Below are 22,776 nucleotides of genomic sequence, written 5' to 3' on the forward strand. Positions count from 1 at the left end.
TCTGCGCGCACGCGTTGCTGCAAAAATGCAAGCAAAGTGCAACGAGATCCCCCCACACGGACACACACGAAAACATGGTTTCGTAGCAGCGCCCTGCATAGAAGGGCGCATTTACCACTCGTGGTCGCGAGTTGATTTTGACTTTTTTTAAAAAGAGAGAAAGAGAGAAAATATTTTTCTCGTTCATCGCTTCTTCTTAATACTTGAATATTGCAGAGTGTGGCTTATATTTCTAAGAGGCCGGGAGCGATAAGGCGCTCGCGTGATAGGCGCTTGAAGGTATTTCGAGGTTAAGGAGGATAAAAGAGAAAAAAAAATAAAAAAAACGGAGGAACCGGCGTTTTGAGTATTAAGTGGAAGTCACGGGAGACTTCGTTCGTAGGAACCGAAAGTAGCGCTCAAAGCACGCGAGATGATCGAAAGTGACGTAGCGGGAATGCGACGAGCGAGCTCGAAATTTCGCGTTATATATATCCCGAGGTTTTTAATTTTCCCTCTTTGTGGGATCCCACTTGGCGCGAATTCTCTGGCGAAATTATTGTGCACGCGCGAGGTACACCCGACATCCCAGGGCCGGCCACACCGTAATAGCTCTTATCACTAACTAGTCATAACCAGGTAATAATAAAAGGTGAACATAACTGACACGCGTTTATGTTATTTAGTTCTAACCACTGGGAGGAAAAAAGTAATAAAAACCAATCATGTTATGAAATCGGATGCATTTCTTCGCCGTGACTTCCTGGATCTGGATCGGAGGGAATTCTTCGACTTTTCTCACTCCATGTTTCGCTTCCTTGGGGTCATCTCGTGAAGAATTCTCGCAATGACCCCACTGACTTCCAAACCTCCTCTTCCGTCAATCTTCCACTCCTTCCACGGTGCCATTTCCTTGTTTCTCATTTTCGCTGCGGAATTTTTGAAAGAATCACGGACGGGACGTGCTTACAAGAGGTGCTCGACTTCCGCGTTCCGACTTCTCCCAGAAATTATGCACCGGGTCAGGTAAGTCATTTCCAGGTGACGTTTATGCGATTAGATGTAGACCCGAGCGTATGTCATTTTTTTTCACGTCATCCATTTTTTATTTTCTCTCATTAAAATAACAGTATCTGACCGCAATCGCGAGTGGGTACGTTTTCGTAATCATACAGGAATGCGTATCTGCATGAAAATAGTGATCGCGTATGAAGTCCAATCCTTTTCAATTGAAATAACGACAGTCGTTACGTATTCGTAATGTCTGTAGGAAAAGTTGTTGGCGAGTAAGCTCGATTCTTTTTTTTAAGCGAAATAAAGTAGACTCTCCCGAGGCGGTAATCGCTATCGATTTTTCCAACGTGAATGCTGTTTTCCCGGTAACGAGTTACACGTAGAAACTCGGATAACAGGAGGTCTCTTTTTAACTTTCAGAAATCCGATTCCGCTCCCGCGACAACGGGAGATAATTAACGCGAACGTCAGAAGAGAGGGAGAGGTAAAAGTCGCGAATACGCGAAGGCTCTAATGGCGGGATAAATAATGTAGGAAGGCGGTAATTGCGTCGACTCGTCTTATTTCCCCGTCGAAATTGCCCTTTCCTCGCGTGCATGCGACGCGATTACAAAACTGGTGCAGCCTCGGTTGCTGCAAAACGAGAGAAGAAATCGCGCGAGCTGTATGCGTTGCATCCGCTGCATCGTGCATCGGGGAGTGCACGTGGAAAAATCCAGGATCGAGTTACCTTTATCCCGATTAGAGAAACCCTTCTTTTTGCGATTCCTCCTTTGCCTTTTCCCCAGCGAGGCGCCCTTTAAATGCACTCCTCGATTTCCATTCACCTGCAGCTCCGATCGCTCCGAAAGGAAACTGGGTGGCCCTTTTGTTCCACCCGCCTTTTCGGATCTTCGCTGCAAAAGGGGAACGGGAATAAAGGAAGAAAACTCGGAGGAAGCGCGCACGCGCCCTGGCGTGCTTTTCTAATTTCACGCAAAATTGCATATTAATTGGTCCCTCGCGAAATCGATAACCCATTTTTGAGGCAAGGCGTGCACGTGGAGAGGGCATCGGTCCGTATGCGTGTCCGTAACCCTGCAAATACGTGCAAATACGTGCAAATACGTGCAAGCGGGTGCACGCGAACGGTGCCGAGGGCCGAACCGGGTCAAATCGAAGTACTGGCGGCCGCAAAGTGCACTCGTAGTCGTACGCGATATATCAATATTAATGTTTTGTGCCGCGGTGGCGGTGGAAACGAAAGCGACTCCTCGTTAAATTTCCCTTAGCGAAGTCGCGGCTCGCTCCGCGAAAACGTCAAACGTCGAAGGCCTCGTCCGCTTCACCGCGACCTGGAACATAAAGGCCGAGATAAATTACCGAGATATAAATACCGAAGGACCATGGCCCATCTCCGAGGAAACCGAGGAGAAATAAAACGCGCCGTTCCCCCGGGAGCGGAGTAATCTCGAGATCGATCGCGGACATTGATTTCCCAATGGGGAAAAGGTTGACACCAGGGAGGAGAGGAGTCCAAGGAATCCGACCCCCCCGTGCCCCCGACAAAGGTTGCTAGGGGGAAATTATGCCGGTAACTCGGGAGAAGAAAGGGTTACCCGAGATCGGTTTAATGCATTTCGTTAGCGAGCTGCCGGGCACAAAGTGGCTTCGATTTTCCCTGACTCCGAGGGACGCCGCTGCGCTTTAACGTCCTTCCGTATCGCCATCAAATTGCTATTGTGCTGAACGCAGCACGCAATAAAGTACATCTGTTCGACGCCACCGGTTACCGGAACCCGGTGTTCCAGTTTCCAATTCTACCCGATTCCATTGTCAGCGCCACTTGCGTCTCCGAGACGCTGCGGAATCTCCGCAGGACCTCCGGGGCAGGCGAGGCGGAACTGGGAAACTTGGAGATGGTGAAATCTAATGAAAGTCTACCCGAAAACTTCCTATCTCTCTGATATCGAAGCTGCGCCCTTGATATTTCCGAGTTGGCGAATCCGAAAAACTTGTGACATGATCGAATTTAAGAAAATTCAAATTTAATAAACGCCTCCTTTATTCTATTGTATTAAATTGTTCGGCGTTCCGAAAACGATATCTACCCCTTTTCACGGAATTCCAAGATTTTTTCGAAAAAATGTCAACGCGATTAAATTAAACGAAATAGCTGACGAACGGGGCTCCGCTCTCTCGAAGCCGGAAAGAAAATCTACGATTCTCGTATCTCCCCCCGTTCCGTAGGCGGCTCCATCGTATTTTTCGAATATCGACAAACACTCGAGAAATATGTGTGTAATTGACTCTCGGCCGCTATGCCGTGCAATATGTAGAAAATGCAATATCCATATTACAAACATTGCGCGGCGCGCTGAGATATTCCGTGCATATTGTGGAGTATTCGGAGTGTTCCGGGCGAACGAACGCCGAATGCAAATTTGTACGAGCCATTTGATTAATTGATTAGGGGGAAATGGAACCCGATAGCCATAGAACGAAGAACCAGGAATCCGGAGTTCCGCCGCGGAAGAAACGGCACGAGTGGGCCGATTTTTTTCTCCGCGTCGAGTTCCATCGACATTCGGTTAATTAAAAGTCCATTATAATGTCCAGTAATTGCAGACGTTGCCGATTTAAAGTTAAGCTTCTTCCGGCGAATTACTCTCCTCCGAGAGCTAAGTAGACCGAGCAGGGAACTCCAATAATGGGGCTCTCGTGTTTATTAATTATCGAAATTTACGACTAAGTAGTTACCAAGTAACCGGTTGTTTCATTGCCTCCCGGGCCAATAAAAACTCGGGATTCCGAATTAAAATAAACTCCGAATGAATTAGGGAGTCGTTTTAGCGAGCGATATCGCCCGACGTATTTACTGCGGAAACTCCGGGAAGTGCAGCTCGCTCCCCCGAGAATTCTTTAATTGAAAATCGATCATATTTTTGCATAATTAGCGTCGCCGCCGATACTCCATGGAAACTTTCTTTTTACGCGTTGGCCAAGGAGAGGCAAACAAAGTGGACGTAAATAAAGGGGATTTTCTTTCGCGAATTATCCAGGAAGACGTCGCAGGTAAAACGGGAAAAAAATGAAAAGAAAGTCATCGAAGAACGCCTGGAGAAAAATTCAATAAATAGTTAACCGCTTGCTAACTGAAATCACTTTTTAGCCTGCATCGCGACGACGATAAAATTCATTCTACGAGTCGCGAACCCCTCGCGAGCGAAATCGCTCGTCGATTTCGCTGATTTCGCGAATCGTCCGACACTCGCAACCTAGATACCTCGGTGCCACCTTGCGCAAGGAGTTTTGGATGCCAATTTCAAAATCGCTCGTTAGCGAGCAGCACTTTTTGCAGGCCATTAAGCACAATTCCGATCGGCAATCGCGAGCGAGTGGGACGCAAATCTTCACTCTGTCGAAAAGTCTTCGATCGGTCGAAGCGCTCCTTCCCTCTACCCTCGTTAAGTCGCCACTCGACGGTGCGAAGTAAATCGGAAATATTTATCGTTTTCTCCAAGAGAACCAGGGAACTAAAATTCCTGAACTAAAAGCAAACGCCGCGGGGTAATATGTGAAATTTGTCTCCGCTCGCCGAGAGCAAGGAGCCAGAAAAGGGGACTTTTCAAAATGGACGTCCCGGATTCGCTGGTCTGGGCTGCTTTGACGATTATCCTGGCAAGTGCCAGCTTTGCCGAGGACGTGTCACTGAACGTCAACCTGAAGAAGCCCGTGGCCATCGCCAGTGACAAATTCCTCAGCTTGACCATCGATCCATCCGTTCTACTAACGGACGATGTGCTCTCGTAAGTGGATTACTATATTTTTTCATCCGAATCTACGATGCAAATTGACGCGGCATAATTTTTCTCCGACATATCCAGAGGTACTCTTGATAACTGAATTTAATAATCGACCGAGAATTGCTTATATAAAAAATGGGAAATGAAAAATCCGTAGAAGCAGGCGAGGTGAACATATTTCGGTTTTCTGGGGGGCTCGTTCTCGGAGTATCGGGAAAGGGGAATAAATCGATGGTTAAACGCTTGTAAGAAACGGAGACGATAGTCTCGGGAACTGGGACATACAATTTCCAGAGTAGGCCGGTGGATAATTGTTTCCGAGTAGAAATAAAACCCGACCTGGGACAAAATCACCGTATTGAATGGTGGGAAAATGTCAAATCGACATGGAACCTGATCGAATCGCGACGGCTCGTTCTGCCAATTTAAGTCGACGTCCTTGACGAATTTTCACTCCGAAATCGAGCGAGATTCAAATAAAATTGCAATCGCCACTCTCGCCTCGATAAATTCGGTCCACGCGTCGACGCGGATCAGGGAAAGAATTCTAACGAAAATAAAATGATTCCATGCTCCGCGTCAAAAATTATTCCACGGTCGATATCTGGTTTCCGCCTCGATTTTCAATTTTTCCTTCAAAAAGACACTTCTTTGCGGGTAGAAAAAAATAATTTGGAATTTCAGGTCGAGGGCCGAGAAGACAGCCAATATGGCGAGAGCACTGTCTCCCGCGTTCATCAGACTGGGAGGACCGGCGAGCAATTCGTACACCTTCGAGCGGTCCCACTTCTCCCGAGAGGAGCGCGACCCGAATTTCACATTTTCCGGTGAGTAACGAACCGTTTCCCGTCCTTGGATCCAGCGTTTCTCGAAAACATTTAATATCTTTACGGCGGCGATGTAAAATGCACCGAAGCATTCCCTATAACCATTTTATTGATTGCGCGGTCGCGGCAAATGGAATTCCGTGTTTGGTATCTTTATGCCTTGCATTCGGACAACGACTCATCATCGATACGAGAGGCGGTAAAACTTTATGTCCGCGATTATGCGAAACAGGGCATACTTCTCTCCGTTTAAAGACTGCAAGAGAGCCTGGACTGCGAAAAAATTTCCCCCGAAAAATTGGCTCGACCTACGTTATCCGTCAAATTAATCACATATCGATAATAAAATCTTATAAAAATTCAGAGAATATTCCTCCTAGAATTAAACGCGGCGCGTAAATCTGGGGAATTGGCATCGATTTTCCTCGAAAAAGGGCAATTTTGGTCGAAGCACCAATCCGGGGCATTACTCGGCCGACCACCACGCGGTGGGAGTTCAGTGGATTAAACTAAACAATGCTTAATCCGCGGATGCACCGCGAAAGGAGAGGGGGCACCGAGAGCAGGAGATGCACCGACTCACCCCAGCATCCAACTTCTCAATCTCTCGGTTATTCGCCGGTTCCCGTTTGTGTCGTGAATTTCCCCGAGATTACTACTCATGCTAATTACTCGAAGCAGCCCGCAGCGATCCGGCGAATGGGCGACCGAGGAATCCGCCAGATCTGGACTCAGCATCCGGCAAGACGGAGCCGGACCGAGTCGTCCCCTCTCTCCCGAATCTCGCCCCTCGTCCTCTGCCCTGCTCAAACATGAGAAAATCTGACAGATTTTCGGTATCCATAGTTACACCAAAATTGCACATTTTCCCCGACTATTTAAATCGGTACATAGGAATTCTTCCTTAATAAAGTATTTAATTCATCGCGTTCTTTTAGTTTCGGCATAAGGTTCGTGGACTTATTAAATTTCTTAAGAGGGCGTTGACTTTGAAAAAAAATTGAGATGCCGGAGGAAATCGGGAAAATGAGAGGAATAAAAATAGGAGTCGACTCTTATTTTCCGAGGAAGGGGAAAAATTCGAGAGACCGGTGGGCCCTCGTAAAGACCGAACACTTGCCGGCTAGAAATCTAATGACGCGCCGTTATAACGCTCGTGATATTTACGACGTCATTAAAGTTACGACACCGTATCCGTACAGCCACTTCCAGGAGCGTTCCGATTCCTTGTCATCCCCGGAGAGGGATCCTGTCATCGTCCTGCTCCGCGATTTGCCTTAACAGTCCCCCGGGATCGGGACAGTTAAAGCCATTTAAATAATCGCGACCTACATCTAGAAGAGGAAGCCGAAGGGAACTCGGCGATGCATCGCGCATACCTTAGCAGGGAATAAAATCTAAATGGTCGTAGCTAGGATCGAGCGTCTTAAATTTGAAAAAAGGTTTTTTTCTAATAAATCACCTGGGCCGAAAATTGGGGGACTCGGCCCGATGAGGCGTCGCCGGAATGGGGAAACGTTCGTCCCTGTTACCAGGGGATAAATTTACCGGGAAATTAATCAACTTCCGGTTGGAGCCGATATCGATGGCCGCGTCTCTCCCGGAATCGAAGGAGAGAGGAATTCCTCGGGCTGATCGACGAGTCGGTGCAATAAGTCAGCTGACCGCCAATGAAAGCCGATCTCGTTTCGACTGCTCGCGAATCCCCCCAGCATCCGAGGCTGGTCCAGCGGGCACATCTCTGAAGTCACAGAGCGACCAGCGGGGCGATCGATATCTCCTCCACCTTAAAGACACGTCGAAAACTTCCGGGTAGAAAAAAGAATCTCAATTCCCTAAAAAATATTCGATATGTCGCCGCGACTGGACACTCCAGGTTACCTGTCTTCACCTGGGTAAATGATATAAAATATTAAATAGCGTAGGTCGATGCTTAATTTTTGAAAGGCACGGTGAAACCTCTCGACCAAATTCTCGGTAAAAATATTCATTACGTCTGACGTGCATTAGGGAGCAATAATGGGCACGCCACTCAAAATGAAGGGAGGGCTCCCTTCGGAACCCTTCCGCGGGTCGTGTCGAGCACGACGGAGTGCAGGATGCACGCGTGCACGTATATTCTGATTTTAGAAGCGCACTGGATTCTGGTGCAGCAGTGGGCGGAGACGGCGGGCCTGGAAGTGATAGCATGCATCGCACCTCACCGGTCTGATAATAATGGCGCTCGAACACCATCCTGGGACTCCAGGAACGCCCTGGATCTGATTTCCTTCAGCGATCGAAATGGCTACAACATGAGCTGGCAGTTAGGCTACGGTAATTTCCCTATAACAAATCCTAATCGATAAACCTTCAGCTTTTTCCGCCTGAAAACTTCCCGAGCCCACTTTTCGGGCACTTAAGAAATTGCTGGATAAAATTATTAGGGATTAATCGGTAGATCGAAATGAATATGAAATTGATAAATTCCAGAATGCCAAACCAGGTGCGACGTGTCCGGGACAGACCTCGGAAAGGACGTGGGGCGTTTGAGGAGCATGTTGGATGCATTTCCGAGGTACGCGAAAAGTTTCGTGGCTGGTCCTGATGTCGTTACCTTCAGGAGCAAGCAGCAGCAACAGTATCTGCATGATTACCTCAATGCAGCGGGGAGTGCACTCACTGCGCTGACTTGGCATCCGTGAGTAAATCGCTGAAATCCACTTTGCGTGAATTGCGCCTCCCTGCGCCGCTGTTTTATTCCGGTACTCCGAGCACCGGGATCGTATTAAATTTGCAGACATTTTAACGGTGCGGATTCGGTGCAAGATTTTTTTTCTCACAAATTACAGAGATTTTGCCGGCATAAGTTTGGACGCTGAGGGGGTCTCATTGCACCACGATCAGCTGGGCCTCGAGAAGGACGGACTGTACAGAGTTCTGGGCAGGTCGATTTCGAAGAAGCCTCTTTGGATCGGTGCGTTCGATTGTCCCAAAAAAATTATTAAGTGGTTTCGGCGGAGACTTGAAAAATTGACAAATCGTTGCAGCCGAGTCCAAGCCCGAGGAGTGCAAGAAACAATTTCTGGGAGCTCTCGTTTGGACGAGGAGACTCGGAAATGCAGCGAAACTCGGAGTGCAGGTCATCATGAGGCAGCCCGACAAATCCAATCTCTTCCAACCGTCGCCGGTAAACGAGACTCCGATTTTCCGTGAAAAAGCACGAAGGAGGCTCAACGGGGCTTTCATCCATGCCTTTTTGCAGGATTATTGGGTATCTGTGCTGCACAAAATGCTCGTGGGCAGAGAGGTACTCGACGCGAAGATGACGATCGGTAACCGGACGCACGTGCACTTTTACTGTCAGTGCACGAGGCCCTCTTCGAGATACGAGAAGGGCTCGTTGACGGTTTTCGGGATCAACCTGACCCCGGGCAAGGTTGTGGCGAACCTAAAGGGCCTGAAGATCAAGACCCTACACAAGTATATCCTGCTTCCTGGCTTTGACGCGCCGAATCGGATGTTCGCCGAGTAAGTTCGACCCTGAAGAGTACGAGATTTCTCCTAATTCCTTCAATAAGAAATGCTGGATTAGCAAATGAATTTGCGACAGCGGATAAAAAATTTGTCAAAAAAACGGTTAAAAATAGGACGTAAATGTAAATGATTTCAGGACCGTCCTACTCAACAACGAGCCGCTGCAGCTGATTAACGAGACCTTCGTCCCTGATATTAACCCGGCGATTTCCATTAGTGGGAAAGGTGCCAATTTGAAGTTACCGTCAGGTGCGATCGGCTTCTGGGTGATTCCTGGTCTGAAGGTTCGTGGAGTGAAAAATTCTAGACTTCGGAAAAATTTTTCCCTACCCGCCAAAATGGAAACCCTATAACCCGACTTAACATAATTCACAAAAATTTTCAGATAAAGTCCTGCATGGGTCACGACGACGAGACGGCCGAAAAGATGTTGCTGAAGAAGTTAACTAAGAGGCTGGAAGACCTGGACGCGGAAGAGGAGATGTTCCGGGAGGACGAGGAGGACCTGGACCTGGACATCTCGTCGATGGAGGACAGAAGATCGCTGAAGCAGCAACAGAAGAAAAAAAGGAAGATCAAGTACAGACATAGCGAGGAGGACGAGGACGAGCGGAGGTTCCGGAAAATCGAATCCAGGAAGGACCTGGAAAAGGTGGATCGGATCTTGAAGAGGAGGGAGAATCTGGAGGAAAGAAAACCCCACGTTCTGCGAGGAAGAGGTCACTTCGTCCTGGACGAGAACGCCGAGAAAATGGAGGAAATGTCGGAGGAAGAAGTAGCCGAACAACCAAAATTTACGAAACTTGACTCAGGAGAAGAAATCAGGGCCAAACTCGAAGAGTACAAAAATCGACTAATAGAGTACGAGAATAAAAAAAGAATGACCGAGGATCAAGAAGAGAATCTCCCCGAAAAAATAAACGCGAATTTTAAGGAAGACGAGAGAAGAGACCCGGAGATCAGCTCGGAAATAAAAATGAAGGAGGTGCAGTCGAGTCCTGTCGAGGACCACGCGAGCTTTTTGAGTTCAGGACAATCGAACAACGCAGCTGACGTAAAAACTACGAATCAATCGCCGACCGAAGATCGATCATCGGAATCGATCGAGTCGGACAAGTCAAAAAGGACCTCCACGTCCGCAACATTCGAGGACCAGCTGAGGACTCTTTCGAAGGCCCTTGTCGGCGAGAAGGTGAGGCGTAGAAGAGACGCCATCGTCCGACCCAAAAGAGATCTCGACAAAACGTTCGGCGACGATCCCCTGGGTCTGCGTCGAGACAGTATTTTCAGGAAGAGGTCAAAAAACGAGGACATCAAGGAGCGCAGGTGGGAGCGAAGGAATCGAAGAAAGGAAAAGGAAGAGACCCTGAAGAAGGAGGTCCAGCCGGTGCTCTTCGACCCCCGCAACGCGGACAGCAACGAGAACAACTTCTACGGGTTTGCGAAGAGAGACCCCTTGAAGGGATTTCCCGAGGGCGACGTGTACTTCGGCACGGGAACCTCATCCGAGGAGAAGGTGAAGGACTACGACTACGTGAAGGACGACGAAGAGGTGGAGACGGAGGAGCAGAAGCTGAGGAGGCGGAAATCGACGAGCATCCGGAAGTCGCCGGAGCCGGACGACACCTGGATCGAAGAAGACACCCAGGGCATGTCCAGTTACACGCCCTACGAATTCTTCGAGAACGTGAACATGCCGATAGCCAGGATAAAGGAAAACCTGCGAGGCTACGGAGAGCTCTTCGAGGCCGACTCCTGGCAGGACACGGGAATGGACGCCGAAGAGGCCCTTCGAGACGACGACGCCGTTGCCGACGAGATCGTCGAAGAGGCGCATTTCGACGAACACGAGGACAAGATGGCAAAGGAGAGCGCGGTGAAGACTCTGATAAATTATTACGACAAGGCGGAGATCCTAAAGGACGAGCCGGACTACGACGTGGAAGAAACGCCCGTAAGAACCAAGATCTCTTCAAGGTCCGGGAACAGAGATAGACAAGTTCCGGGCGCGAAAACCAGGAAAAGGGTGAAGAACTTCCACTCCCAGGAGGCCGAAGAGTACGCGGACTTTGACGCGATGCACTTCGCCAATGCCGATGCATTTTCTGAAGACCGCTTCAGGCAGTTAGACGGTTTCGGGTTGGAGAACAGGCAGAAGAATGGAAGAAGGGCCAGGAGGGACTTAAACGCGATTCTCGACGAGGAGATGTTCCATCAGGACGAAGATGACTTGAACCACCGATTTATTCGGGATGTTAACTTGCAGAATGCATTCCTGGACGGGGAGGTGCTTCTTCGGGCTCAAGAGACCTTGGAGAAAAATCAGGGAAACGAGAGAGTCATCAGAGACATGTATCCATATAAATACAAGGATAGTAAAAAACGAAGAAAGCAAAGAGGTCCGCGGAGCGCGGTCGATAGCTTCGAAGTTGCCTCTGACTTGGAGGACCCCGAAGAGGTCGACGAGAGGTACAAAAGAATTTCGGAATCCTCCGAAGATCTCAAGAAAAGCGAGGATTGGGATTCCAAGGAACCGTTTAATTATTATCAGGACGAAGAGGCGTTTTATCAGCCCCGAGTGGACTTGGAAAATTCCGAAGACCCTGAAGAACGGGTCTACTACAAGGACGGGGTGTCGAGCATCCAGGTCGTGCAGAAGATCCAGCCAGGAAGAGCGCCACTGGACGCGTCCCAGGAAAATTACGAAGAGGCACCACATCAGCGATACTGGGAGCAGGGAATCCAAGAACCACCTCTACAAATGGCTCCATTGATACCCGAAGAAGGACTTTTGTTGATCGAAGATTCCCCGTCATGGGAGGAAGAAGATGAAGAGGAAGTGGAAGCGGAAAATGACTTACCGAGAGTTCAGATCGTTCGTCGGGTCCCTTCGATTCCGATAGAACCGATCGAAATCAGTGAAGAAATCGAACGGAAAGTCCAGGTCCCTCGTCAGATCGCTCCAGTACTTGAAGAGGAGAAAGTGAAAAGCGCCGAAGAAATTGCGACGGATCTTCAAATTCGATCACCAGCAAATAAAAGAAAAGAGCCTTTCGTGAGTAATGTCAAGGTGCAATCTCCCCCGAAAAAGAGGTCCAGACTGGCGCAGTCCTTTCGCAGAGCTCAGGAGCACCTTGAAGAAATGGAAGCGGATCTGCAGAGAGAGGCAAAAACGGCTGAAGAAGCTTCAGCGTTGGAGATGGATAGGGTGTCTGAAGCACCTCGAGTCTTGAAGGAGATCTCAGGGTCTATAGACCCTGTCGAAGACGGAGGCAACGTCGACCCTAACGAAGAAACGCCGTTGGTGAACCGGGTCGATAGGTCATCCAAAGCGAAGGCCACTGTTGAAAAAGATAAATCCGAAGAGACTTCTTCGGATTATTTGGTGAACCAGTCGGAGCCTCTAGAGGACACAAAAAATCTGAAGCACGTCGAAACCGAGACGAACTGGAATGGAGAAGACGAAGAGTCATCTAATCCACCTTCTTCCGTGTTGAGGAAAAGGAACCCTGAAGAATCTGACTTGCCAGGGTCGTTATTCGATGCTTTCGGCAATGTCGAGCAGTCCAATTTCAGATGCTCGAAAGGGAACCCAAGGACCGGAAGAAAAACTGCCGACAGTTCGAGTATCTCTTCGGGAACTTTTTCAAGAACTGAAAATTCCTTCATGGGCAAAGTGGACCAGGATTCCCCGAGGATGTCCACTGGTCTTTCACGAAGAAGAGCGCAAAGTCCTTCCTCCGGTTCGGAGAGTGAAGAACCTCAAACTCGGAAAAGTGGAAGAAGAGAACCGAAAATCATTCGCGGTGGAAATAGAACGAAAATTCCGAAAGTGACCACGGAAATGCCAAGTAGCGATGTCGAAAACGAGGATACTTCGAAAGTCGATGAAAGCATTCGCACCGAAAGGAAAAGCGAAGAGGGGCAGAATCCTCGGAAAATGGAGGAAATTTTGGACCCCTCGAAAAACGAAAGCGAAAAAAATGCTCCGACGAGGAAGACCGGTTATGAAAAAATAACCACTGATTATGAATCGACTACCGGAACCGAAATTGTAGAAGACGATTCAGGAAAAACAGAAAGCGAAAATGTCCGCGAGGAGAGAAAAGCCGAAGACGAGGGGAAACTACCCGGCAACGTACGAGAAGAACCGGAAAAAGAAGACGACGAAGGGAAAATTACTCTTTCGAGCGAAGCTATTCTGGAAGAGTCGATAAATATTCCCGCCGATCTGCCGAGCGAGTCGGGAGCCGCGAAGCTGATAAGAGAGGCCCTGAAGAGGATTAAGATAAGACCGGATACCCCGAAAATGAAGAGGAAGACCACTGGGAAGGCTGAAGAGATGTCGAAAGCTCGCGAAGCTAGAATGACTGCGAGAAACGAGGCTCTTCAGGCCCTGAAGAGAGAAAGCGAGAGAAAGGTGGCGGAGAACATCAACATCCTGGAGAACATGGTGAAGTTGAGATCGGTGGATCAGAAGAAGAAATTGGAGCAGCTGGAAAAATTGAAAGACAGACTGAGACTGAAGCGAGGAAAAGGTGCCCAGCAATACAAGGACGAATTTCTGGAAGCTATGCACGATCTAAAAATAAGTGATCATAGAACGCTGAAGAAGAGGGACGTTTGGCAAGGTGGAAAAATCGACTATCCAGAAAATAGTCGGCCGATCGCGATGGACCAGGAAAAATTCGACTACATTCTTGCAAACAGACCTATCGACTACCCTGTACCTGCAGATTACTCGAAGCCAATTCATCTAGAGACTCCGAAGTACGTCCCCGAAGTGGAGACCGTGAGGCCACTCCACGACGTCAGGGAACGGAAAGTCGAGCCTCTTCCAATACACTCCAGATCGGTCAAGGATCCAAAATTGTTGGAATTTTCTGAGATGTCTAATCCGAGCCTGATGCACGTCTTGAAACGCCGACTGACCGAGGAACTTGAAGAGAAAACCGAGAAAAATAGTTCCTCCGAGGTGACGACCTCGAATGCCCAAGAAATGGGCAGTTTTGAAAGTTCACGGGTATTTTATTCGGGCTATCCAAATTTGGATTACAATGGGTATACTCAGAATTATTTAGGCAATCCTGAAGGAATTTTCTCGCCATACGGATTCTATGGATATACTCCGATATTGGACGTGAGCTCGTATGATAACAGATTTTTGGGAGATCAGCTCCAGGATTTGGATTCGAATAGGGAAGAACACGAAACTGTGAATCGCTTGGATAGAACTGCTTATGGATCTCCCGTAGAAGAGTATTCTAACGTGCCCAGTATAGACGGAAATTATGGACAGGGTTTTATGCACCAAATTTTGGAGATCGACCCTTCCACCTACACCGGTGGAGAGCCGATATTGAATATCCGGGAGATTTACTTCGCACCTGGTATCAATAGATTTCTGCCATTTTGGAGTGGACCTTACTACAATCCAGAGAATTATTTAACGAGGGTGCAAGAAAATCCGGAATCGACGAGCGAGAGTGATGCAAAAGAAAAGGTCTCGTCAGGGCTCTCTCCCGGAATCTCTTCAGGGTCCACCGATCCCCCCGAAGAGGCAAAAGAAGAGTTCACCTCTCCAGAGCGCATAACGATAAACATGAAGAATGACGTCCCCGCGAATGGAAAGATAGAAACGAAAGACCCCGAAAACGTGGAAAGGGGTAAAAAGGAGGTACAAGCCGAAGCGAAGGTTGAACCCACGACGGAAAATCTGGGAACGCTGAAGTCCCTAAAAAATGAAGAAACTATCCAAGCTAAAAATGACGCGACTCAACAAGGAGAATTGAGAAACGCAAGGGCATCGGGGGCTTTCATGATTTTGGAAAACAGGAGAAAAATCGAGGAGGAGGTTCGAAAGGGAATCGAAGCCGAAGAGAGAGTTCGCAGCTTGGCGGTAGCGGAGCCAGATTTTCCTGATAATTTCGACGCCACCGCTGAAAGGAAAATTCGATCGCGAAGAAAGCTCTCCATTCGCGGAAGAAGATCCGTTGTCGAAGAGCAGTCCGAAGAAGCCTCGATTGCATCTCCGACGACCGAATCATCGGTAGAAAAGAAATCCGTGAAAAATGTCACCTGTAATTACATGTGCCTGAAGGAAAATTCAAATGAAGCTTCGGGAGAAGACAAGCTTTTCAAGGTGATCAAAGAAGAAGACCATTACAAAGCGCTGCCCATTGATGAGATTGCGGTGAACGAAGAATACACGAAGAACATGCAAAAAATAAATAGCGAAGCTAATAGAAAGTACAAGAGTCCAAGGTACGAAAGACTGGCACCGAGACATGCCGAAGACGTGGATAAGGGAGCGGGTAAAGGGAAAGAGAGTCCAATTCTCCTTGAAGAGAACCCTGAAGAGGTTTCTCCCGAAGGGACGGATTCTTCGATAGCTCGCGAAGAGTCCACAGACTTTCCTGACAAGGCGGACGACCGAGTTAGTAAGAAGAATATCGAACTTAAATACGATAGACTGGCTAAAAAGAGTGCCGAGGAATCGAGGAGCAAGAAAGAGACAAAGAACCGTCCCCCAAATTCGTATCAAAGCGCGAACGCCGGACAGAGAATAAGAGAACCGTTTTCGGAAGAGGACTCGGGGTCGGTGGAACTTCACCCATTATTTTCAAAATTGAGGGCCGTCGAGAACGAGATGGACTATGGCGAATCTTCTCGAGGATTTTCGAGGAAGAGCGCTTCACCTTCGAGGAGACAACCCGAAAAATACCCGAAGAGACAAGCTTTCCTCCTGGACCTCCCCGACGTTTATCCCCAGACCCTGAATTCGCGTTTTCGCAACGACGAGAGGAGATACAGAGACTACAGAGACGTCTACGTAGACTTGGACAGCCTCGAAGCGAGTAATTACGAATTGCTAATGTTGGTTCCAGTGAAGAGTCAGAAGCTGAAGAGACAACGGAGGAGCATCGACGACCCCGCGATTAAGACTCTGGACAGTGAACCGAATGAATTGCGCAAAAAAATTGAAAATCCTTATCGGACCTTCGATTTTCAACCCTACGTAAAGGACACGGAAAGCGTTAAATCTATAGAAGATTATATAAAAAGGACTAACGATATTCTGAGGTCTGCAGTGACAGCGAACATCGCAAATCCCAGCAACAATGACAAACTTTCAAAAACTCTGAATAAAATACTAAACCCCAAATCGGACCTTAAGGAGCTTAACAAAATATCGCTGAATTTTAGCAATGACCTGAGGAACCAACTCGAATCCGAAGAAAGAACCTGGATCGACTCGAAAAACGCTATTTTGAAGTCGGAAATTCCCGATGGGAAAATTGGTGGGAGTAAACCCAAGTCTTATCTGGAAGACACGATTGGAAAGGTGGAAGACGCGATAACGGGCGGACTGAAGAAGGCGGAAAATCTATCGGAATCCGTGGAACAATTGGTCAATGATTTCGACAAATTAAACGAAGAACTCGAATGGAAGAGAGCGGTAGGACGTACGTTAACGAGTGATTCGAAACTGTCTACTCGAACGGTATTTAGTGACATACTGGATAACGTTAAAAGATTCTTCACTCTTCTATCAGGAATTGTTCGCGTTTTCAATGCTTAATGTTTGCGAATTCTTTGACATTACTAGTTTAAACCCTGACATGAAAAAAAAAAACGTCTTCTGCAAATATACGTCCACATTTTCAGATGACGAAACAATAATTATCGCAATCATCTGCTGTGCTTAATTTAATATTCTAAGCTTAATAAGTTAACGATTTTAAGAATCTACCCTTATTTATTACGCTAGTTAATTTTTATAGTATCTATGTAGCTTTTTGTATCGTCTACAAGTGTCCATAAACTTTCGAGAAAGAAAAGCGTGGTTTCTTTCTTGGACTTATACATCGCTTATATTTCCACTGCATTGCGTATATCACACGGCTTACATTGTTCGAACGGATTAATTCTTCGATTGGGAATAAAACGTAAATTGTAAAATGGGTTCGGAACTCATTGTACGTACTTTTATTTTGTTTCACGGATAAAAAGCCGCCGTGGACGGTCGATCGTTACGAGAGGGATGAGAATTTCTTTGAGAATATTTTCTTATTTCAAAAATTTCATTACCGTTTTCCGTACACGATGAAAACGTATCGTGAATATTTAACGATACAGAATTTTTATATAGATGGAATGCTATTTCCCTCGGGTATAGGGCGAAACGACAATAATGTAGAGGATGCCGTGTGATGTGAGTTGCCTAAATAATGAAACGCACCTCGTGACCAGCACGTGTATATTATCATTAAAAAGGTAGGATAATGTACCAATCGCAGCCTCAAGCAGCACGTACAGTGTCCCGTTTAACAACTGAAGCTGTAATAGAATATAATTTATGAGTTAATAGAAACGTGATACGCCGCTTAAAATGTGTCCAGTATGAAAAACTCGCCGATAACTATTTCTAAATAGATACAGTTGGTTCGGTTTTGCACTTATACAATTTTCATCGTACTCCAATTAAGTCCTAATTAATTTAACGTATCAATCGCGGAAACAAATATACATTCAGTCGATCCAGAATACTCGAGGGAACGTTTGTAGAAATGCCGCGATACCGGTTGCGGTCCACGCTGAAAGGATGTAAAAAATGCAACTTTTAACAACTGTAATTCAGTATAATCGCACCGCGAATTTTCCGTTACCGTTAAACTCTATTGGTAGGTGCCGAACGATTGCTAACTAAACATTCAGTTGTCATCGACAGCATCTAATTACAAAAAGATAGTTTTTACAATGGTAGTCGAATCACGGATCAATTGCTCCATTACAATTATTAAATTACATTGACCGCATCACTGGTACCGACTTTAAGTGTTGAATTAATTTTAGCTATTTGCTCTTTGAATATTTATTTTCCTTGTGCGGCGATCACAGTTGCTTAGAGCCTTCGGTCTTTTTAGGAGAGGGCGGAACTATTGGTGGGTTTCGAACTGATTCGGAACTGGAACTTGGTTTTAAAACAGCAGCCGAAGAGTCCCTTTCGCCATCTATGGATGCGGATGTATTTTTAAAGCTCTTCTTTGGCTCTGCAATCTCGTCTTTCAATTCTTCGTCTTTATTCCTGGGCTCCTTCGTCACCGGAGTGGCTGGTACCGGTGATGGTGTTACTTTTATCTGTTCCTCCTGTCCTTTACCTTCCTCTTCTTCCTTTTTCAAGGCCTTTTGAATCTGTTCTTCAACTTCTAGCACTTCTTCTTTGTCCATCAACTCGATTAATTCGTTGACTTGTTTTTTGCTCAACTTCACGTCTTCCTTGCCGATCAGTTCGACCACCTAGGAAAAATAAAATCATGACAAATATATCGGTTCGTCTCGTCTAACAATCATACTAATAAAAAATTTCCCGTGAAACGCGCTTCCTAACAAAATAAATAACTGTACCTTCAAAATATCCTCGATTTTAATTGCACCATCCCGATCGTCGTCAATCTTGCCCAATATCTCAGCTATGTGCGCCAAGCGAAATTCGTCGGGAACGTTCTGAATTTTTTTAATGGCAGCAATAAGCTCATCTATTCTGACCAACTCAGCTGCCGCCTTAGAGTCGAGTTTTACATCAGGAGGTAATGCTTCGATCTCTTTCTTCATCTTCTTTTCCGACTGCTCAAGTTCCGTAAGGACAGCATCCATCTTGCTGATCATCTTGTTGACCTTGTTGAAAAGTCTCTTGGCTCCCTTCGATACTTTGATACTTTCAATATCCGCTTCACCCTTAGCCTCGGCCTTCATCTTATAAAGCTCCTGAATATCCTCTTGGTACTCAGCCATTTCTTCTTTTAGCTCCTTAATTTCTTCCTTCTCTACGGCCATCTTCTTGTCCTGTGCAATGTTTAATAATTAGATCATAAATTAATTAGAGGATTAACTAATGAAATAAAGTACTGGCAAATGATACCGACCTTGCCAATTGTGTCTAAAGCCTGTTCCAGAGCCTTGACATCGGTAGTGGTGATTTCATCGATCTTGTCACTACGAGTGAAAACAACAGGTTCTGGCGGAGCTTCCTTCTTCTCTCTTCTTTCTTCTTCGATTTTCTTCTCTTCTAGTTTTATAATCTCAATATTCGTTCTGTGATCGAGTTTGCCTTCCTTCTCTCCAATAGCACCCGTAGTACGAGCAACAACGGCATCGGGAAGTGCCGATATCGTGGCCTTTAGCTTATCGGTCATGGGAATAGTGTCCGAAACCATCAGAGCCCGGGTAAGCAATAACAGCGATGCCGATACTTTTTTATTTAAGCTTAAGTCAAGCCACTGTGACAATTGTTCTTTTAATTTGTGGTCTGGCAGCCCATAGGCTCGCATACCTCGTGCTTTGCACGCTTGCTGAAGTTCAGCTCTTGTTAAGGACTCGACTCCCTCCTTTTCGATCAGCTGATAAATACAAGTAAAAAATAAATACCGGTAACCATGCAGCGAAAAATTCAATATTTCACCCTTACAACTTATCAACATTTCACACTTGCTTAAAGGAATTATCGTAACACACTGAGGAATTAAACGGTACAGTAACAATGTAATGAACCTGTAACGAAAGAGACTGTACCTTATCGTCAGCTACGAGACTCCTTAGCTTCATCCTGAGGAGAAAACGAAGAAAATTGGAAGTGCCGAGTGTCCGTACATCCAATACTCGACACAAGGCAACCAACTGAGGCCGGGTGAGGGAATCTAATGTTATTTCATCCTCAAACAATTTACTGAATTTCATAATTTCATCGGTAGTAGCAACGGCACCCGTTTTTCGCAATTTGTAAAAGAATTCTGTGAACTCTTTTGCGTTTTCGGATACATGACTCGACGATTGAACCGCCATGTCATCTAGAGTTTTTTGTAGAAACTTTGCCATTTCTATCTTCACCTTTAAGGCCTGTTTAAGCTTATCTTCCTTTTCAGTAGCAGTCTGAAAGGTCGAAGGTAGCATTCCTGGGAAAAGTTTTATCGCTACTGGTAATAAAAATTCCATAAAAGGAACAATGATGAACACAGAGAAGGGTATCAGTCTGAACATGTCCCCGGTTGTTTTTATGAGCTGCAAATAAGGTTCGGTGTTAGAACCACTTGAGAAAATAACTAAAATATACATCACCCGTGCAAATTATAAGATGGCACGTATTGCCATACCAGGACCGAGTAAAGCATACCAATCTGTGCTCTCTTCTGCTAAGTTCTTTTCCTTTAAGGATTCTCCATATTAACTTTGCTGAAATCTTCATGTCTAGCCCTAGTAATCGAAATCCATGATAATAGTGAAGCATTTCAGCTTTTATTTTTTGCCAGAGGGCAGAAAGTCGCTTCTCGGCCACAGCTTTTTCCGGCGGTTTGACGACATCGGTCGTCGGTGCTGCGGTCATCTTTTCCTTTTGCTCTTTCTGTTCCTTCAAAGACTTTACAGTTTCTTCGACTTTGGAAGAGGACTCTTGCCCCTTCCATGTCGGTGTCGTATAAAAACTACGGACACGAGCATATGACACATCGTTGGAAACCCCCAGTGGAAACGGATTGACAAGTCTCGGAATGACTTTAAATTCTCTCACGTCCGTACATATAGTAGCTAAACTCGAGAGCCTATAATAGTCGTTATGCCAGGTTGTCCGATAACACGTATCTGAGAATTAAATTAAATATCAAAAATTTCCTGTACCTTTTCCACCAAAAACCACGTAAAATACCAAACATCAAACGAAAATACCGTGCAGTCACAAACTAGTCCATCATTATACAAAGTACAAAATAAATCACATGTAAAAACATAAATATTTTAACGTCTTTCACCTAAGCGATTAAAAATAGGAAAGGTATTTTTCCACGTCGGATCCTGGTTCGAACTTTGCACTAACACGATACTCTAAAAAATTTAATCGGCTACTCGGCGATAAGCACATTGTAATTAAGTAATTCAAACGTGATCCCACTCAATTGTATCTAACTCTACACGTTGACTGTTTAATTCGAAAGACAGATTAATTATGTGAATAGCGAGTAGACACCTAACGACGTCAGAGTTCACACACCTGCGGTCCCGAATTACGTGACCTAACCTAGAGCCGTGTCAAATGTTGGCGAAGGACGCAAAGTGCGAAAGAGATTGCATACAAAAACTCGGGCAATTCGGAGTCACGCATATTAATAGTTATACAGTGGCAGATGTATTTTTCCACGTTACATAAACACGGCCGCGTATTCGCTAGCAGAACGGCGCACACATACAACGCTTCGAAAATAATAGTGATCGAATAGGCGACAATTGTAGGTTAAGCTCGTACTTACGTCTTAGAACATTGAAGTTCATGACCACCATGGCTTTCGTTGAAATTAAAGGATTCATTTTGATCTAAATCTCTCGTATTTTTCGAATGTTTTCAAAGCCGTGTTCCGTGCAGATATACAGTACAGCACGGCCATCACATAGTTTCCAAATGCACTGAACGAACTGAACGAACTGAACGCGGTATCAGTCGGACCAACCACGAGGGAAGAACCTTTTTTTTCTAAACCATGGGAACACAGAGATGAGTTGGGAGATTGCTCAGGGGCAGGGTCGCACGATCGAGTGCCTCCCCCGGTGGAGAATGTGGACGGCTAACGCACTTGCCACCTAGAGACGCGGTAATGTGAAATACAGTCAAATCAGTCAAATGTGGTCAAATGGCTCATAGGTGGCACACGTGACACTTCTATCTTTTACACATTCCGTGTTATCAATAAAAGTCTACTGATTTTGAAAAGCGAAATAATTTGTGTTAAAAGTATGCGTACTTTCGAAGAAACCGAATCGCTGGAAGGTAATAAAAACAGCGAAGTTGAATCAAATAGTACCGACTCTTGTTCGCCGTCCCTTGCTCTTGCAGGGCGCAGGTCACCGTAAGTTTATCCTAAATATTCGTAGTAATTTCCTGTCCTATAGTTTTGTGGCTATGTATTTAGTCACTTGAAAAGTGAAAACACGTTTTGGCTGATTGGATATTTTACATTAACTATACTTAGTTATTTGTTTTCTTGCGGAGGTTTCAAAACTGGGAAAGAAAAGAAATGATAAATTATTTATGCGAAGAGGAAAGTATAGGTAGAGCTAAAGGATTAAAAGTATGGCAAGAGTTAATCGACGAGGGAGTAAGTGTGGTCATTTTTGCCATCCAATTTGAACGTAATTAACATCATTATCGTGCAGTGATTAAAAATAATAATTGACTTGTTAATTAATTGTTTCAGAAGCTCACGCATAGAACTCCGTTTTCATTACAAAATCACTTTTTAAAGAAAATACTACCTAATATTCATCATTACGTGAAAGATCCCAGATATTTAGAAATGTTTGAAAATTTAAAAAGGTAACAGGAGTTAAATTGATGATAAAAATGTTGATTGAGACTACTGCACAATAATAAAAAATGGTAAATAGTTTTGTATCGATAGTGCTAATTCTGGATGGGCATGTTTATTTATTATTAGCCGGTGCTATTACTGCTTTTTTTTTTTTTTTTTTTCTAACCACAGTGGGAAGCTTTGTCAGGTTTTTCTGACTCTACATTCTGAAAAATAAGAGTTACCATTTGAGAGAAACGCAATAGCACAAAGGATATCTAAGAATGCAGATCGTATTGTAATAATATTATAGCATAATTAATT

General features: G+C 45.6%; 2 protein-coding genes and 1 long non-coding RNA gene across 4 annotated transcripts; 2 read left to right on the forward strand and 1 right to left on the reverse strand.

The window, feature by feature from the left end:
- Positions 1–4,403: 4,403 nt before the first annotated feature.
- LOC105700352 lies at positions 4,404–16,962 on the forward strand. The gene is made up of 9 exons (XM_012426121.1): positions 4,404–4,781; positions 5,463–5,605; positions 7,736–7,921; positions 8,078–8,285; positions 8,437–8,561; positions 8,635–8,774; positions 8,850–9,115; positions 9,258–9,405; positions 9,507–16,962. Exons 1-9 carry the CDS (start codon positions 4,606–4,608, stop codon positions 16,701–16,703), a joined length of 8,589 nt encoding a protein of 2,862 aa, XP_012281544.1. The 5' UTR covers positions 4,404–4,605; the 3' UTR covers positions 16,704–16,962.
- A 125-nt stretch (positions 16,963–17,087) lies between these two features.
- LOC105700353 (mitochondrial proton/calcium exchanger protein) lies at positions 17,088–21,475 on the reverse strand. The gene is made up of 6 exons (XM_012426122.2): positions 21,418–21,475; positions 20,292–20,755; positions 19,694–20,179; positions 19,048–19,521; positions 18,530–18,967; positions 17,088–18,421 (listed from the first exon to the last, which is right to left on the reverse strand). Exons 1-6 carry the CDS (start codon positions 21,473–21,475, stop codon positions 18,017–18,019), a joined length of 2,325 nt encoding a protein of 774 aa, XP_012281545.1. The 3' UTR covers positions 17,088–18,016.
- Positions 21,476–21,822: 347 nt separating this feature from the next.
- On the forward strand, positions 21,823–22,736 carry LOC105700334. Of its 2 annotated transcripts, XR_001104122.1 has the most exons (4): positions 21,823–22,011; positions 22,155–22,260; positions 22,360–22,541; positions 22,645–22,736. It is a non-coding gene; the product is annotated as an uncharacterized LOC105700334 (long non-coding RNA). The 2 variants fall into 2 exon arrangements; XR_002762401.1 differs by lacking the exon at positions 22,645–22,736 and having other exon boundaries at positions 22,360–22,584.
- The last annotated feature ends 40 nt before the right edge of the window (positions 22,737–22,776 follow it).

This window comes from Orussus abietinus, unplaced genomic scaffold (assembly GCF_000612105.2).
Source record: "Orussus abietinus isolate OABI.00-Male unplaced genomic scaffold, Oabi_2.0 scaffold18, whole genome shotgun sequence".
In the NCBI taxonomy this organism is placed as follows: Eukaryota; Metazoa; Arthropoda; class Insecta; order Hymenoptera; family Orussidae; genus Orussus; species Orussus abietinus.

Coding starts and splice junctions, on each gene's coding strand:
- LOC105700353 (XM_012426122.2), bottom strand. CDS start 21,475: ATGAATCCTTTAATTTCAACGAAAGCCATGGTGGTCATGAACTTCAAT. Junction 20,180..20,291: donor GCAGAAGAGAGCACAGATTG/GTATGCTTTACT, acceptor CCTTATTTGCAG/CTCATAAAAACAACCGGGGA. Junction 19,522..19,693: donor GTCTCGTAGCTGACGATAAG/GTACAGTCTCTT, acceptor TGTATTTATCAG/CTGATCGAAAAGGAGGGAGT.
- LOC105700352 (XM_012426121.1), top strand. CDS start 4,606: ATGGACGTCCCGGATTCGCTGGTCTGGGCTGCTTTGACGATTATCCTG. Junction 5,606..7,735: donor CCCGAATTTCACATTTTCCG/GTGAGTAACGAA, acceptor TTCTGATTTTAG/AAGCGCACTGGATTCTGGTG. Junction 7,922..8,077: donor GAGCTGGCAGTTAGGCTACG/GTAATTTCCCTA, acceptor GATAAATTCCAG/AATGCCAAACCAGGTGCGAC.